The sequence below is a fragment of the Echiichthys vipera genome, assembly GCF_963691815.1.
Source record: "Echiichthys vipera genome assembly, chromosome: 10".
In the NCBI taxonomy this organism is placed as follows: Eukaryota; Metazoa; Chordata; class Actinopteri; order Perciformes; family Trachinidae; genus Echiichthys; species Echiichthys vipera.
The window spans coordinates 19,743,461-19,759,797 of NC_139835.1; the positions used below are offsets into that span (position 1 = coordinate 19,743,461).

At 38.6% G+C, this 16,337-nt stretch overlaps 1 protein-coding gene across 1 annotated transcript in view; it reads right to left on the reverse strand.

Moving 5' to 3' along the window:
• Positions 1-2,162: 2,162 nt before the first annotated feature.
• LOC310952538 (glypican-6-like) overlaps positions 2,163-16,337 on the reverse strand; it is an 86,107-nt gene continuing 71,932 nt past the window's right edge. The window contains exons 7-9 of the mRNA XM_083921166.1: positions 4,511-4,647; positions 3,365-3,540; positions 2,163-2,613 (exon numbers count right to left, since the gene is read on the reverse strand). Of these exons, the coding sequence (XP_083777292.1) occupies positions 2,408-2,613; positions 3,365-3,540; positions 4,511-4,647 (519 nt within the window). The 3' untranslated portion in view covers positions 2,163-2,407. The remainder of the gene's footprint in view (positions 2,614-3,364; positions 3,541-4,510; positions 4,648-16,337) is intronic.

Below are 16,337 nucleotides of genomic sequence, written 5' to 3' on the forward strand. Positions count from 1 at the left end.
ATACCCATAAATAAACATGAACCGCCCTAACAACAATTAAAATGAATGTATACTTTAACTGGTTTGGCACAATTTTTTTTTAGTGAGCTTACAAAACATGAGCCCATTTTAATCCACATGTACATTTTACAATTTCTTTGTAACAGCCACCACAAATACAAATCTATTGGAATGTTTTTAATAAATATTTATTCTCAAGAACAGTAACAAAACACCAATGCAATCATCAGAATTGCACTGGAAAACAATAAGGCATATTTGCTCAACTACTATTCACCACCCTTAGCTTGAAATTAGATTCAAACTCCAAACAAACTTCACCTCATTAGGATCTGACTTCATACAGAAATGCATTGATTGTAAAAAAAAAAAAAAGTTGACTTATAGCGTTTCCTGCTAATTATATTTTTCAGATAAATTGTCTGACCAGACATCCATTTTCAATATTTTATTGCAAAAATATTACCATTAAAAGTTCAATGATACAAAACATAAAAAGGGCATCCTGTTAGATCAATGTTCATAATAAAGAATCCTTTTAAGTGACACATTTGACATATTTGCTCTGTATTTTTTGTTCCTGCAAGGTGGATGCAAACACTGACTTAAATGCAAAAAAGAAAAGCTCAACAAATACTCACTGATATATTGTGAAGGGCATAACACTGGTTAATTCCTTGGATATGTAAGCTTAGCTGGCCTGGTGGTTATGGAGCTGATGGGCTCTCAGAGAACAGTGGACGTACATACAGGCTGGTTTTGTCCGCCCCCCCTCAGCTGTGCCAGGCCTCTCACATTCTCTGTAAGTACGCTCTACTGAGGAGCGTCGCTGAAGCATTCAGGCCTGTCCAGTCTCCACAGATTCTCATTTCACAGGTGACTGTGGTCGGCTTCAAGCCTGTCTTTGCTGCAGACATAACCATTCAAGCTTTACAGATAAATTTAGGGGCCCTTTCTTTGCATTTCCAGTAACCACTATGTGCTGCTTCTTCTCTTAATAATTCCCTCACCTTTTAAATAACAGTGGTAATACGTTTGGGGAAATAGCAACACTCAACTTTTTACTACTGTCTGACAGTATTTAAGTTTTGTAGCTTGTTAAAAACTTCAATGCACATGCCCATTTTAATCCAAAATATGAAATCTGTTATATGCCCCAATCACTGTTATTTGATACAAATATTACAGCCTTCCATCTGTGATGGTGATTCTGTTTTGAATGGGTTTATCTTCCATACTGCAATGTTCATTTACGCACATACAGAACAAGGTCATGATTTTCCATTAGTGAGCCTTTATAAGGCTTTATGATGTCAGCAGAGTATGTTTATCAACATTTTTAAAATGGTTGACTTGTATGTCTCTTTGAGCGGCTTTGCATGCTACTGATAAACAAAATATCATGAACAATCATTATATATTAATGAGGATTAGAATTTGTTTAGCCCTCTCTGACATTAATTAATTACACACCAGGACATGCACTGCACAACACTACAGAACCAGCATCACTATGATGGTATTACTGTATTACATCGTCTCTGTATGTCAATAATTGCTCCGTATTATTCCGTTGAGGCTGTCTACTCCTGAAGCCAAGCCTGAGAAACCAGCATGATATGAGAATATTTTGCAGATAGTAAATTTGTTGCAAGGCAAATGAATATATAAAAATGTCAATATTATCTCTTTGAATAAAATGAGTTTTAGCACAAGGTGGCTGTTGAACAGAGACCATAACCAACCCTTGCCAAACGTCATGGTTGAAATTACTGTAAAACTTAATTTGAAGCAACATAATGCAGTGGCTGCATCTCATCTAAAAACAAACACGGACTTATGATGACTTGAATGAATATCCAATTGCTATTCATCAATAATTGGCACATGATTTAATGGCAATGGAACAAGGATTCAATTAAAATTGTAGGTGGAAACCATATGTTCCTGAATTTTGTTTTTGTTAAACATATATTAAAGTTATTGTGCCTCTTTTAGGTGCATCAAATAACCACATTCTCAACATTTTTCAACACACAAACAATTTTTGCATTAAGAAAATTAAAACAATCAAAGTGCGTGTTATATTTTTTCCACATGGAGACCTACATTAATACCTGCCATATGTGCAAGAAATCTCTGAAGCAGAGTTTGTTGGGTCAGCATCAGTGTTAGATGGTGAAGTGATGCCATAAAATGTGTCAAGTCTAAGGATGGGACTGCACGATCTTTGGGAAAGTGGGAAATCATGATGCATGACTGCTCTCTTTTACAGAGCAGACCTCTCTTGCCTCCAGGCTGTCCTGAATACTGTCTTCTTGACTGTAGCTCCAATCTGCCCGAATACAAAAACTGCAAAAAAAGAAAAAAAAACCCTGCTGTCCACGTTTAGCCAGTTCCTCCAGCATTATCTCCGTTGTCGATGGAGTGCCAGGGCAGAGAGGGCCAGAATGGTTGGCAGGGCTACAGAGGGTGCATGGAGCGGGGCAGAGTCATCCACAGGCCCGCTCCGGTCGGCTTCCACAACCGGGGCTTCGGTGGCAGTACCGTCCATGTCTGTGGGGCAGACCTCTGTGCAGCCGCTACCACTGCCTGAGCCACTGCCTTCATCACCTGCAACATCACAACAAAACACAAGCCAGACTGAGCACTTATGTTACTTTTTTGGTCACATTTTAGTATTTAATAGTAGATCAAATACTACATGTATGTGAAAAGTGTCATTCAAAGTGATGAACCCTCAGAGAAATAACACCAGAGAGCAGATCCCGTCAGCTCTATATATACATTTTATTGTCTTCCAGCTCACTGTTTTGGTTTTACAACAAATCTCTCTGTAACGACGAGAACACCAAGCAGCTTCAAAGTCTAAATTAAATTATAAATAATAAAAAAATGTCTGTGGCCAGAAGGTGTGTTCATGTGTTTCAAGCAGGAGGAAAATCTTTGTCAACATAGTTTTACATGGAGTCACAAGACTCTGACTGGTTGTGGGTATTATCTGGCCGCACTTTGCCATTAAAAGTTGGGGACACTTCGCTGCTGCTTGGTGTGTTTTCAGCGTTACTGCCTTTATCAGTTTAAAACCTGTCTTGATTAAGACTGGACCCATTGGCAGTGTGTGTGTTTACACACTGCCTTTGTAAGTTATTTGCACCTTCAATGCCTCTTGTAGCTTTACTGCTGCCGATAACCTCAGCCTCAAGGTTAGGTAGTATTTCAAAGCAGAAAGCTTATCAAGATGAGTGACAAATTTGAGAATGAACTTTACCGACTTTAGGGCCTCCAAATACATTTCCTCCCTTAAGACAAAAAGTAGCATGTTGTAATGTGTATGTACATGGGGAAAGTGGCTGATACTTACTTGAGTCTTGAAAGTAGATATCATTGCCATTGTAGGCATTTTTCAACTTGTTAGTCATCACCCTCAGAGCCATGATCTGCTGGCGGATCAAGGTGTCTGGGCGGGTGATGTCCACACCCACTTCAGGGTTATTCACCTGGTTGGTCAGTCCATCTTTTTGAACTTCAGGGAAGTACCTTTTAGGTTAAAAATACAACAAATAAAATATACTTAATGTCCAATTTTGCTTGTTAAAAAGACAAGGAGATCTGTCGTGACACTAAACACACAACTTATTATTGTGTCTGAGTGCTTCTAGGAAGACCTGCATCAATAAGAACAAGAGAAAGGCTTAGGGGAGATTGATACATAAATGTTTTGTTGTTTAAAGCTGTGGGTCTAATTCTCATACAGCACTTGAGAAAAGCAGAGTTTGACCTAATCATGTGAGGTAATGTTCAGACATATTTGTGACATATTTCTCTAGGGAAAACATGTCAGCTGCCTGCTCTAAATAAGCAGCAGGCCATCACGTGAGGCCATTCCACAAAATGTCTCACACAACAGCATTTGTTCCCCATAAGCCCAGGTCGCTCTGGATAATATACGTACAACTCTGAGATCTCAAACATGTTAGAGGAGGTAACATTTGATTTCCAGTTAACAGCAGCTTCCACATCTAATAACAATATATTGGGTCAAATAATCGGCTTTAAGAGATATTTAGATAATATTATGTTTTCTATGCATCTTTTGATCTTAAAGTGGATGTTAGGAATGAAAGGAGCACAAATTAATTCATCAATTAACAGTGACGTCAGCTGTGGCTGTGGGCATTTGGAGTGCTTATGCAAATATGTTCTTCCAAAATGAAATCAGATTATCAGGGACACACCATGCTGGTTGCACATTTTAAAGAAGAATGAAAACAATTAATAATGTTATTAGAATATACTGAATAGTAAAGCGTGAATCCAAACTAGCTGATAAATAACAGTCAGAGTATGCAAACCTGTCGCAAAGCAGAGTTTAAATCAGGGAAAGAAAATAATCTGCCCCTTAATTCTAGGATTAGACTTCTTAACATTAGTTGAGCTGAACAGACTTTGGACTTGGAGTAACCTTTTGTATCAGCCTGCATTAGCCCCCGGGCCCTGGTGAACTTACCTGCCCTTGGTGTGTCCATTCCAGCACTCCTCATCACTGGCATTTCCAGCGGTCACTCTGTCCTCCACGCACGTCGCCTCAGGCAGGTTGGACCAAAATTTCTTTGACAGCTTCAGTTTCTCTTTTATATCAACCACCTATGCAATGACAGGAGTTGGTACATGGGAAGAAAAAAAACCCTTAGAATTAAAGCTGAAAATGATGCACAAAGAGTACATAATACAAGAAAAAAAAAAAAAAAAAGAAACACAAATTGAAAGCACATTTGTACACATTTTCTTTTAATAAGACATTATTTATCCTGGCAAGAAAAAAATGCCTTTTCCTTTAAGAGTTGATGCCATCCCTCCCACTCACACACGCACATTCCTTTATTTATGCTGAAGCCCTCAAAGCATTACAACAATACTTCTAATTACCAAAAATCCTTGTAAAAGTATTTGAGAGAAAATACAGACACTGAAAGATATCCTTGAAGTTTCTGATATGAAAGATGGGAGGTATAGATCTGGCCCTTCTGTCAACGATGTCCTCACTGGGCTTCAGTCTTTTTAAAACTCTGTTATTGATCATGCTCATAGGGCTGGGTACCGGACCTCCATATTTTTAGGTACAGACCGAACTGCATATAAAGTATTGAATGTTGTATACATTTGTATTGTATAGAAAATGTCTTGTCATTCAATACCACATTTCAGTAACGTCGGAGTGAATCTCATCAGCATCAGTGAGCATGCAGCATGCTTGTACAAATATCTATTAATGCTGGGGATTGGCTGTCTAATGTTACATGTCGTAGAAGCATGACGCAGGAAAAACCCTACTTTACGCACAAAGACAGGGCTCATGTTTGTGTGTGTCTGACTAGTGTGTCACATAGGTGTGATGAAGCTGGGAAATAATTACTGTACTGTTTCCTTTTGTTAAAATGGATTTTATAAAATTAGTATTGAAAAAATGTCTTTCAGGAACTGGTATCGAAGTCAAAGCGCTATTGACAGTACTTGAACGATACCCAGCCCTACTTGTGATACATCTCATTTGCAATCATTATAAAACTGCCCCACCATTACTTATTACCACATCTTATCAAAGGGTTTATAAATCTTGGAATTTAACCCTAAGACATCTTAAGTCTCTGACTCCCCAAAAAAATTATTTGGGTTTAATTTTCCTTCCACATTGACTATCGAATGTTTGCATCATGAAAAGTATGACCATGCTGGCTTGCAGCAATAATTTCAGCTTGAATGTCAGACTTAAATGCTCCTTTGCATCCCAGCCATGTGACAAAGTCAGATATCGCTTCCTGACTTGAGCCTGTTGAACTCCAATCTTTCATCAAACACAGAATTTGACATATTTCACTGAAGCTGAGGGAAAGCCTGATAGCAGCAGGTTGGCCCCATTATCTTTTTCCGTCTGACTTGCTGTTGGCTTACGTGAAATTGTAGTGAACCTGAGCAGAACATGAAAGGTGCTGTACTGCCTGTGTGACGCTGCTGTAGGCCCCGACTCCGCTTTTGATGTGTTAATCCTGTCACACTGATGCCAAAGCACTTCAGCAGCTCTGATACTGCCCAGAGGGTCAAGGCTGCACTCAATGCAAGAGATTGACTGGCAATGTTTGACTAAACCTCACACATTAAGTTTAGTTTAACAAGTGAGAGATTCACATTTTTTCCCAGGATCTGTTGAAATAACCTGGGCTGTAAAAAGTGTGATTTAAACTGGCAATGACAAACTCACCTTACGGTAATGCAAATATTTAATTGGCACCTACACTAAACATGGTTCTGCATGTTTTATGTGGTTGAAAATGGATAACCAGTTCACTTATTCAATGGACTGAGATAACAACGGCTTAATGATTATTACATTTCACAATATTCTATAATATGCAGTATCGACACACAAAGCTGTATTCAGCCATATATCCATCATCTGAACAGTTATATAAAACTCCCTAATGAAATGTATAACTGAAAGAAATCCCCTCGGAACCAAATAGAGGTACTTGATGAACCTAAAATGCCTCAAATGTCATAAAGGAGAAAAGCTTAGAAAGAAGAGGAATTTTAGGGCCTTTTCACACAATGATAAATATGCCATTGGGAAAAGCCTGCCTCTCACTTCATTGCGCATTGCCCATGAATAAATAATACAACTGCAACAAGCATCCCTGGCATGCAACCGACTGCAATGCACACTAGATGGCACTGTGTCTTTAAGAAATGGGCGGGCAGATAAAAGTAATGGAATGGAGGAAATGAAAGGGAGAAAATACATGTCAAACTGAAACCAATTATGTTTACTGATGAAATTAGGAAGACAAATGAAGGACTTGCCTACACAACAATTTACAGTAGCGTATTTACAGGAAAATCATGTCCACATTATCCTCCCAGTATGGTGACGGTATGTGAGGAAGGAGAGAGAGGAAATGTGCGTGGAGCAGAGATCCTCATTATAATCAGCATGCCTAACTGACAGGGTTGATATTCTCATTAAGAATCACAATGAAGATCATACACATAACGCCCCCGCGTTCGCCTTACATCAGGACATTACATTACATTTGTTTTCAGTGACATCCTAACAGATGACTATTATCAAAGCGATCCTAGCTAAATGTGAAAGCTATTTCAATCCCTGATGGCATTAAAGGTGTTGTAATAAGGGCTGACAAGGCAGTTAAACATTAACTCACTGTATATGCAGCCATGGATCATTTATGTTAGAATTTTCCTTTAAAAGGACCCCATCAACATGTAAACTTCCGTAACATTAAAACATTGTCAATATATGCATCTTATCAGAAGTTCTGGAAAAAATGTATATATGCAGTTACTATATAAATGTTTTTAACTAAATGCACCAAATGCAACCAAAACACACAAATACTGCTGTCACACATGCTTCCACTTAGTCCTGATTATTGTTCTCTGATCAAAAACATGTATCTTTTCAGATAAACTGAAAGATTACATTTTCCTTTATGGTTTAATATATATGAATATTCTGTAAGCTAAATACAAACATTAATTCATTCAGAAAAATGTATTACTTGACTTTAAGTCCATATTTTGCATTTATGAGCAGTATATAAACATTTAATAAATGGTTTATAACACAGTTTCTTAAATAGTTGCGCAAAGTTTATAGGGACATTTTAAATGTGGAGAGGATACCTAAATGAGCCGGAGTATACAGAAGAACTGTTGCAGAGTGAGAGTGAGTGAAAGAGAGAAAGGGGAAACTGGAGGAAAACACTGTCTGACAGCGAAATAAAGCAGCAAATATATTCCAAAAAAGCTTATATTTAAATTGAAAAGGATTTCAGTGAAAGATATTTTAGCTAAAAAAAAAATCCTTCAATCCTTTCAATTTAAGCAATTTAAATGCCCTACTACCCATGTAAAAAAGTTTTTTTTGGCAAAAAAAATACCTTTTCAATTTAAATACCCCTACCCCTGTACATCAGGGGTAAGGGCAACAGCTTCTGTGTTGGTGTGCTAACTGTCATGTATCAGGGAAATAGCCAACCAATCCCTTTAGTATACTGTTGCATAAAAAAAAAAGATCTGTTTTGGAGAAGTTTTGGTTTTCTCAGTGGATATAATTAGATCACTGATTGTACCCTGTACCCCCTTTCCTTTTATATAACCTGATTTCTTTCTTCTGATCCTTTTTCTGTTTTTGCAAAATCGTGTTATTATATTGTAAATAGTGTTATCACATTTTGGTCACAGTCACAGTAAAAGCTCAATTGCGTCAGTTTCTGTCTGGAATGTATGAAGTGAATATATTTTCCACTTTGCCAAGATCTTTAACAAGGAAGGCTCATCCTACAGGGCTGTGCATGGCCTTGATTTTTATCTGTTTTGTGCATCCCGTCATGCATATTTTATATTTCTTAAAGGCATGATATATAATATACGTAGTATATAAGCACATCTAGTGATATCTTAATAAATTATCTGTAATGAAACATTCTGCTTCACATTAGGACTATGAATGTTCTCAATCATCTGGGTTCAGACATGTGACATGCAAAAGGTTTCAGTTGCTCAGCTGGACAATTTAGACATTTGACTCACACTTTGCACGATATACTGAACAAACCTTAGTAAGTAAACAAATTAAAAGACCAAAAAGAATACTGATTTAGTGTTACTTTCAATACTTTCTGACTTCCCAAACCCCATCTGTGGGACTCAGCCTCATACCCAATGGTTCCAGAAGATGTATAAACGATTTACACATATGTATTATTTTCTGTAGTGTATTGATACATTTGTGTAAAATGTATTTGGTGCCCAGGTGAGTATTAACAGCAGGATGGTGTAAATGGAATTGACTCAAAATAAACTACAGTGTCTGTGTATATTGTAATGAAGGAAAATGTCACCCACTGTGGCTATCTGATGTGTTTTTAATAGCTTTCGGACAACAATGTAGCTCTTTGGTCCAGATGAATACTGCGAGTTATATCAGACTTTAGCTGAAGAGATAATCAAAGGATTAATTCATTGTTGGTATATATTTTCATGGGATTTGAGAATGATGCCAAAATACCAAATCTGACCGCCCTTATATTTCAAAAGGACTTGTGTTTAGCTAAAACAAGGAGAGATTCATGGTGAAATTTAAACTTTGAGGATGAAAAGCTGCAGCAAGGTGTAGTTTTGCACGCTCTCCCTCCTCAGCCATATATTTTCTCCTCCGCCCTCCATCTGCCTGCTTCCTGTCATGAACCATATATTACTTCATGCTGTCTCTCTCTCTCTCTCTCTCCATCAGCGCTCTCGGCCCCCTCGCTATGACTCTCGTCTCTCCTCTCTTTGGTCTTTCTCTCTGTTACCCCGGTCCTAAGTGAAAGTGAAGGTTTCACGGGCGGCTGACCTGTGATCTTGGATCAGACTCCTATTCTAAAAAGCAAGGTGGAAAAAAAAGCCCCTGGTCTTTCTTCCAACTGTGACATAACAGTGCGTGCTCAGTTGTTTCTGGACTGTAAGGCATCTGTTTAGCTGTAGTGCGTGATCACAATCACTCTTCATTTTCTTGCCACTTGGCATATGATTCATCTTTTAATAAATATTAATTGAATCATAAATATAACAAATCAGTCATCGAAAGTTTTCTCTCTCTGTTTCTGCTTTGTCTCCTTAGGAACAGGAAAACAGGAAGTTTACCAAACAGCTGATACACAAGATTAATTCAACAGTAAACAGCTCTGAAAAGTAGTCCATGTTGTATTACAGCTAACACAGCTCAGTGTGCCATGGTCCAAACATAGCCTCACCATTGCTATTTTTCCTCCACAAATACAATACAGCCAAACATACTGGATATATAGTGCAATATGTACTCAATGTAAAAAAGGAATTGTTTAGCTTGACAAACATGAGGAAATGTTGACAGACAATAATTACTTCCAAAAACACCAGTATGAGTAAATGGGATAAAGGCGATAGCAGGCTTAACGTCTGTGTTTGCAGATACTCCAAGTATTTCCTTGCAATATTTATCAAGTCTTGTTTTTTCATGCACAAAGGAAGGCCATGTTTTTCATTTGTGTGCCACCTTTCAGTTCAGCACAGACATGTGAGTGAACTGTACTTTGACCAGTGATTTTCAGATGCCCTTGCCCGTTCTCAGATCAAAAGCTGACGTGTCACTGGCTTTTGAAGCTGCAGTCACACTCCTGGCACAACAGCACGTCAGCGGCCTCAGCTCTTATCTGGCAGTGGGATGATGCCCGGATGTGCTATCTGCCTTTCAATAGAAAAAATAAATATGAGGTCACACTATCTACCAAACTTTTAGCCTCGCAACACATCACGGTCACAGCACTGCCCGAGCTGACCGGTGTTCAGCTGGCTGTTCTGTCAGCTGGTAAATCTCCCTCACTCTCGCTCCAAAAAAAAAAACACGCTTATCAGTCATTGTCTCACTCACTCATACATCTATCTTGTTAAATTAACATTTTGTTTCTTTTTCAAGCAACTATCTGGTGATTGCTGCTTGACACAGAGCATATCCCTCTGCTCCAAATCTGAAAGCTAAATTAGTGCATGTTCAATCTAATCATAGACTCGGCAGCGGGTCTCACCACTAAACCACAAGAGGCAGACAACTCCTCGATCAACTTGTTTTCCCTGGCAACTGCTCCTTCTGTCTGCGTTGAAATAGTTTTTTCATTTGATACGAATGCAGTATTCTTCCTGCAGCTCAATTACAGAGGTCAGGGAGTCGGTTATGCTCATACCAAGACCTTGGCCATGCTATAAGTCTCTCCCTGACCAGTGACCACTTTGAGGACAGGCCAAATAGTTTCTCACAAGGAGGAAGGCCACAGTAAGAATAACTCTGCCTCTTCATCACATTCTTGAAGTTATATTGTTGACTGTGCCAATCCTTAAAATTAATACATTCTTCTCTCCCCTCGGAGTCCGCACCATGTGGTCATGCAGCCAACAGATCAACTGCTATAGTGTCGAGTATCAGGGTGCTGACGCCCTGTGGGTCCATGTCTCTGGACACAGATATTTAATCCGGTGTCTAACAAGTCATAAAGTCCTCCTCATTGATTCAGGTCTACTCATAAACAGCGGATTCTCTCAACCAAAACCTGCCATCTGGACTCTTAAGCACTTCTAGCACATTAAAAATCAGTAGAGTAGAAATAATATTGTCTAGCCCAAAGCATACCAAGTAAATGACCTCTGTGATAATATTTTGAGTGGCAGTTGTTCCCCCTTTGTCAGGTCTCATTTTCCCCTTGTCTGCAAACATTCACCTCAAAGGTGACTGGCAGTGTTGCTTAGAGCAGGTAACTACAAGAGTGCATATAGATGTGGGCTGTTTTCATCCAATCAATATCCATCAACAGAGGGCAAAAGCAAATATATTTACCCTCTGTGACTTCACAATGAATGAGACTAGAAAGACATCACCCAGCTGTTTATCTTGCACTACTCACACAGATAGGAATGGTACACCAAAGCATAGCATGGTTAGAAAACAGCACAGCCACTTGCAAACTAAAAAAGGGTTGGATATGACAGCGGTGATTTCTGTCCTCCGCTGCCGGGCTACACACCATGTGTTCATGATAAACCCATTTTTAGCATTGCTCTGTGAGCCATTGCCCTTTTTCAACCCTCAGCTGGAGCCGCCCTCCTTGTTTCCCTTGATTACAACTGATTATGTCTGAACATAAATCTGCCAAAGCAGAATATGACATGATTTAACCTGGCCATGTTGTCAAAGCCTCAGCGGCAGCAGTGTGTATATCTTTCTTATATCTCCTGTTGACAAGACTGTCAGTGGCAGCACTGTGAGATTGTTATTATGCTGCTTCCTGGGAGCGAATACTCGACATAAAGGGATATTCTATTGGTATTCAAAACTGGCTATTATTTTGCATTTGTTTTGATTTTGCATCCTGGGTTTTGAATAGCAGCGGAAATGCTGTGCGATCCATTTTGATGGTTTATTTGGCAGAAACTGAGGATACAGATACCTTTGAGGCAATAAACAAAAGCAATGAATATTTATCAAGCATCAGTCTTACACATACCTTTAGATTTAAAACTGCTGCGTTCAACAATACTGTACAGTGTGTTAATGTAATTGCACAAGTACATTATATTGGATTTTCTGCTATACTGACTGACCATTTAGATTTAGATTGCATACTTTTGGTGAGAGAAATCTACATACTGAATTTATTGTCTCAGTTCTGTGACACCTTTTAGGCATAACATTATTTTCAACTTTCAACAGTCGTCAAGTTTTTGTCGGAGAAATAATTCATCATGCCTTTAATATAATGTGACGGTGAATCTCTGTGTACTTTTGAAAAACACAAAAAGATAATGCTGGTTCCAAAAATAGCGTTGTTACAAGACATGCATAATTACAAGCCAACGACTCTTTTGGCTAATTTGATCAGGTTTGATCACTCTGATGAGAAATAATACCCCCAAAATACACAACATTTCAAAAAAGAACCCTAAAGCTTAAACTATATTAAACTTGCAGCTCCCTTGTGATTTTATGTACATTTGTGGTAACCAAAGGGTTAGAATTTGTCAACACAGAGCCCAACCTCAACTGGCCTTATCTTTTTGACCACATTTCTCACGACATGATCAGTTCTTATCTATTATAAATTACACAATATTGTAGCTCATGTTATATTTACATACTGTCAACATAACAATAGGACATACTCAGTGGGGTGTTTTACATAATATTGCCTCAAACCATTTACTCTGTCCCATGGTATCTACACTGTTAGGCAATAGGATGTATCATTGTGAGTCAAATGTATCACACAATGATCCCACAGTGAGACAAAATGACAGAATATTGATGAAACAGTGGTGAGTTTGCTCTTGTGATTCGCCCAAGGCCACGACAGGAGAAGTTTGAAAACGGGAGATGATTAAAGGGAAGCTATGCTCTGTGGAGAACAGAGCAATCATCGGCAGGCCTGCTCTCTCCCTGCTGCCCTTGCTCCCCAGAGAGGCAAGCAGCCTAGAGTGTAATGGGGCCAATGTGCCTCATTAATGTATTGACAGATATGAAAAGCAGCAGAGCCCATGGCACCAGCATTAGTCACTGAGAAGGAGGGGACGATGCATAGAATGATTTTAATAAAATTACTGAGCTTCTTTTGTGAAAATTCTTGGCATTATAACTGCTGGTTGACTTGCCATCTGATTTTACCTTGAGGGATAAATTGTAAAATTCATGAGTTGTACAGATTATAGTGATGATGGCAAAGTTGCTGTTACACTTGCTGTGAGTAGGACTCAGTTATTTGACAAATGTGTCTTATTTTTCCACTTTTGGTATAGAACTTTTTCTCTCCAAGTTGGCTCCAAAGAGCTTTCTTAAATGTAATTCACAGAACTTTGATAAATATGGGCCCAGAGCTCACTTTGAGATACAGACCCCGATTTGTATCCATTTGAAGTTTACTTCCAACCACCCTGGATTGGGCTTTGGAAATGGTGAAAGTCTAAATTCTAAGTATCAGGAATGATTTTAGAAGCATTATCCTTAGTTTCACACTATAGACACATGTGCATGAATTGGATATGTTTGGATTTGTCTCGGAGAATAAATCAGTATGATGAAATAGTAATATTGGTGACATTTTTTTTTTACTTCTATAACTCCTGTTTTATACTTTTCTAACATGAAACGGGGAGCTCAAATCAAGCAATATCACTGGTTCATAGTCTTGGTATGATAACCACATACAACTGCTCCGACATCCAATTTCTTCACACTCTGTGTCCGAGAGAAAAACAATGAACGGATGTCTAACAAAGTAAAGTTAACAGTCAGTAAAACTAGTTGTAAAATGGAAACTTTTAACGTTAAAGTCTACTAACTTCAACAATGGAGAAATGGATTGAGCAGTGTTCATCTCCTACAAATCAATATCAGTACACTGTATTTAGTATATGTTCATGGCTTTACCTTGCAAGCCCTTTCTGACCTGTTACTGAAGCTGTTCAATGCTCTCTTCAAGCCACCAGACGCGTTACAGATTAAGCAGTCTTTGAAGCTAAGAATATTGAAACGAGTCCAGATCTAAACCCCATAAAGAATCTCTGGAAAATCTATCTATAGCCCTAAGAAAACATTGTTGAAATCTTCTCTCTTGACACAGTGGTTACTGTTCTCTAATCTTTCTGCTTTTTTTCACAAAATTAAGGTTTTTGTTTAAGTGCCTTGGTAATTTAAAAAAACATGCTAGTACAGCAGTGGTATAGTCACAATGTCTATTCCATCAAATCCTGAACAATAAAACATTTCAATATTTCAGAATAAATAAAGTATTAATACTTGTTGTTCTCTAATTTTGATCTCCAGTGTATCACAGCTGTGATATAATCACAACATACCGCAGCCTGAAATGAGCCATTGCTTAAATATATTATGTGAGCTTCTGAGTTGTCTGGTTTGTATGAGTAAGGCTGAAACTTTCTAATTCTGCCTGTCTCCTTGACAACATTATAAGTTGCTTGATATTGACAACAGTGGACTGTGGATGAGGAATACGATATGGTTGTTGCACCTTTTGGCTGAATACAGCATGTGTGATGTCTTTATCTCACTCACTACAAGGCCAAGGTCATTAAGTTCTGGTGTACTGTATGGCTGTAACCCCACATAGTCTGATTAAGATGTGTTGCTAGGAGATATGTCTCCTTACATGTTCGTCAAATGCATTATTTAATTATGCCCTTCCACTTGACACAAAGTGATGGCTGTGTAATGATAGAGGGCTCTGCTTTCGGTTCATCTGCATGCACAGCTCCTTTCTCTTTTATTCTCAGAAGGTGAGACTCATGCAAGTGGAGAACCATGTCTGCTTTTTGTTATGATGTGTAATACATTCATGAACAGACCATGGCATGTTCACTGGATGTAGTGATTGGTTGTTACTGCTCACCGTAAGAGGGCTTTTGATATAATTCAGATTCCAGAGGTACATCCAAAAGCAAAGTGTGCAGTCTGTACAACCATGGGTCCTTTAGTGTGCAAGGAGAGAGACTCATCTGAATGGTTACACACCAATACAAACTGACCTTTTTTCAAAACCTTTATCTAGATTCAGGATTCAGAAGGTTGAATGCTCTTCTCAATGAATATCCTGCTCTAAACTTACACAATAACGAACACTGACAACTGGAAACTGGAAACTGCCCAGTATAATGGCTGAGTTACAAATGTACAAGCCGTCCAATGCAACGACAGTCTGATCTGGGAGTCACTGAGCACTGCAGCTCCACTGGAGTGGTTTGATGCTATACCGTTGTTGCCTTGCTCAAGGAGAAGAACCGTGGTAGTGTCTGAGATAAAGTGATAGTTCGGATTTTTTGAGGTGAGGTACAGTACCATTCAGTGTATTACCTACAGTACAGTAGATGATGGTTAGCCCACCCCCAGTTTGGAGAAGCAGACAGGTGAACAGGCAAAGAAACTAATCAATCTAGTGCTGTGCTAAACATATTTTAGCCGCCTACTCTGGTACATAAAGGTATCCTCTTGTCTCCACAGTAAATGGACAAAATCACTCATCTTTATTTTCTTGTATTTATTCATTTGACAAACCGTGGAAAGTCTGACTCAGACAGCTAAAATGTGCCGTTATACAGTGGGTGGCACAGTTGCGCCTATGCGTAGGAATACATTGAGAAAATGTAGTACCAAAGGTAAGGGCTGTCTGTCAGCAAGATAAAGCATTGAAATATGCTAGATATAGCACACTTAAACTGATTTTTTAAGAGGGCCTCATTTATGGGTGACTAAAATATGTTTTGCTGCTTCCCTCATCCACAGCAGCCTCTGTGTTGCTACTACTGAGTACCTCATACAATTCCACTTCAAAACTCAAAACCATCCCTTTAACAGGGAAGAAGATGTATGTCACCTTTCATCGCACTCCCATCCTAATGCCGGTCTGGGGATCAAACCGATGACTGACACGCTCGCTGAGTAATTTACTTTGAAATAAACCAATAGGGCTGTTTTTGAGAGCTGTCAATAGCCAGCAGATTTTGGCCATATCATTTTATTTACATTCATTTAATACAGATAATCAATTGATTGAATGTCTAACAATGGCAGCAATACAAATAATAAAATATACTATGTTTTGAATGATAAAGTTAAGGATTAACACTTAATGTAGGTCTGGTTAGTGGTGGATGAAGTATTAGCAATACCACAATATGTTAATACTCCATTTCAAGTAAAAGTATGGTATCCCTCACTCTCAGCCATGTTGGCTGCAACT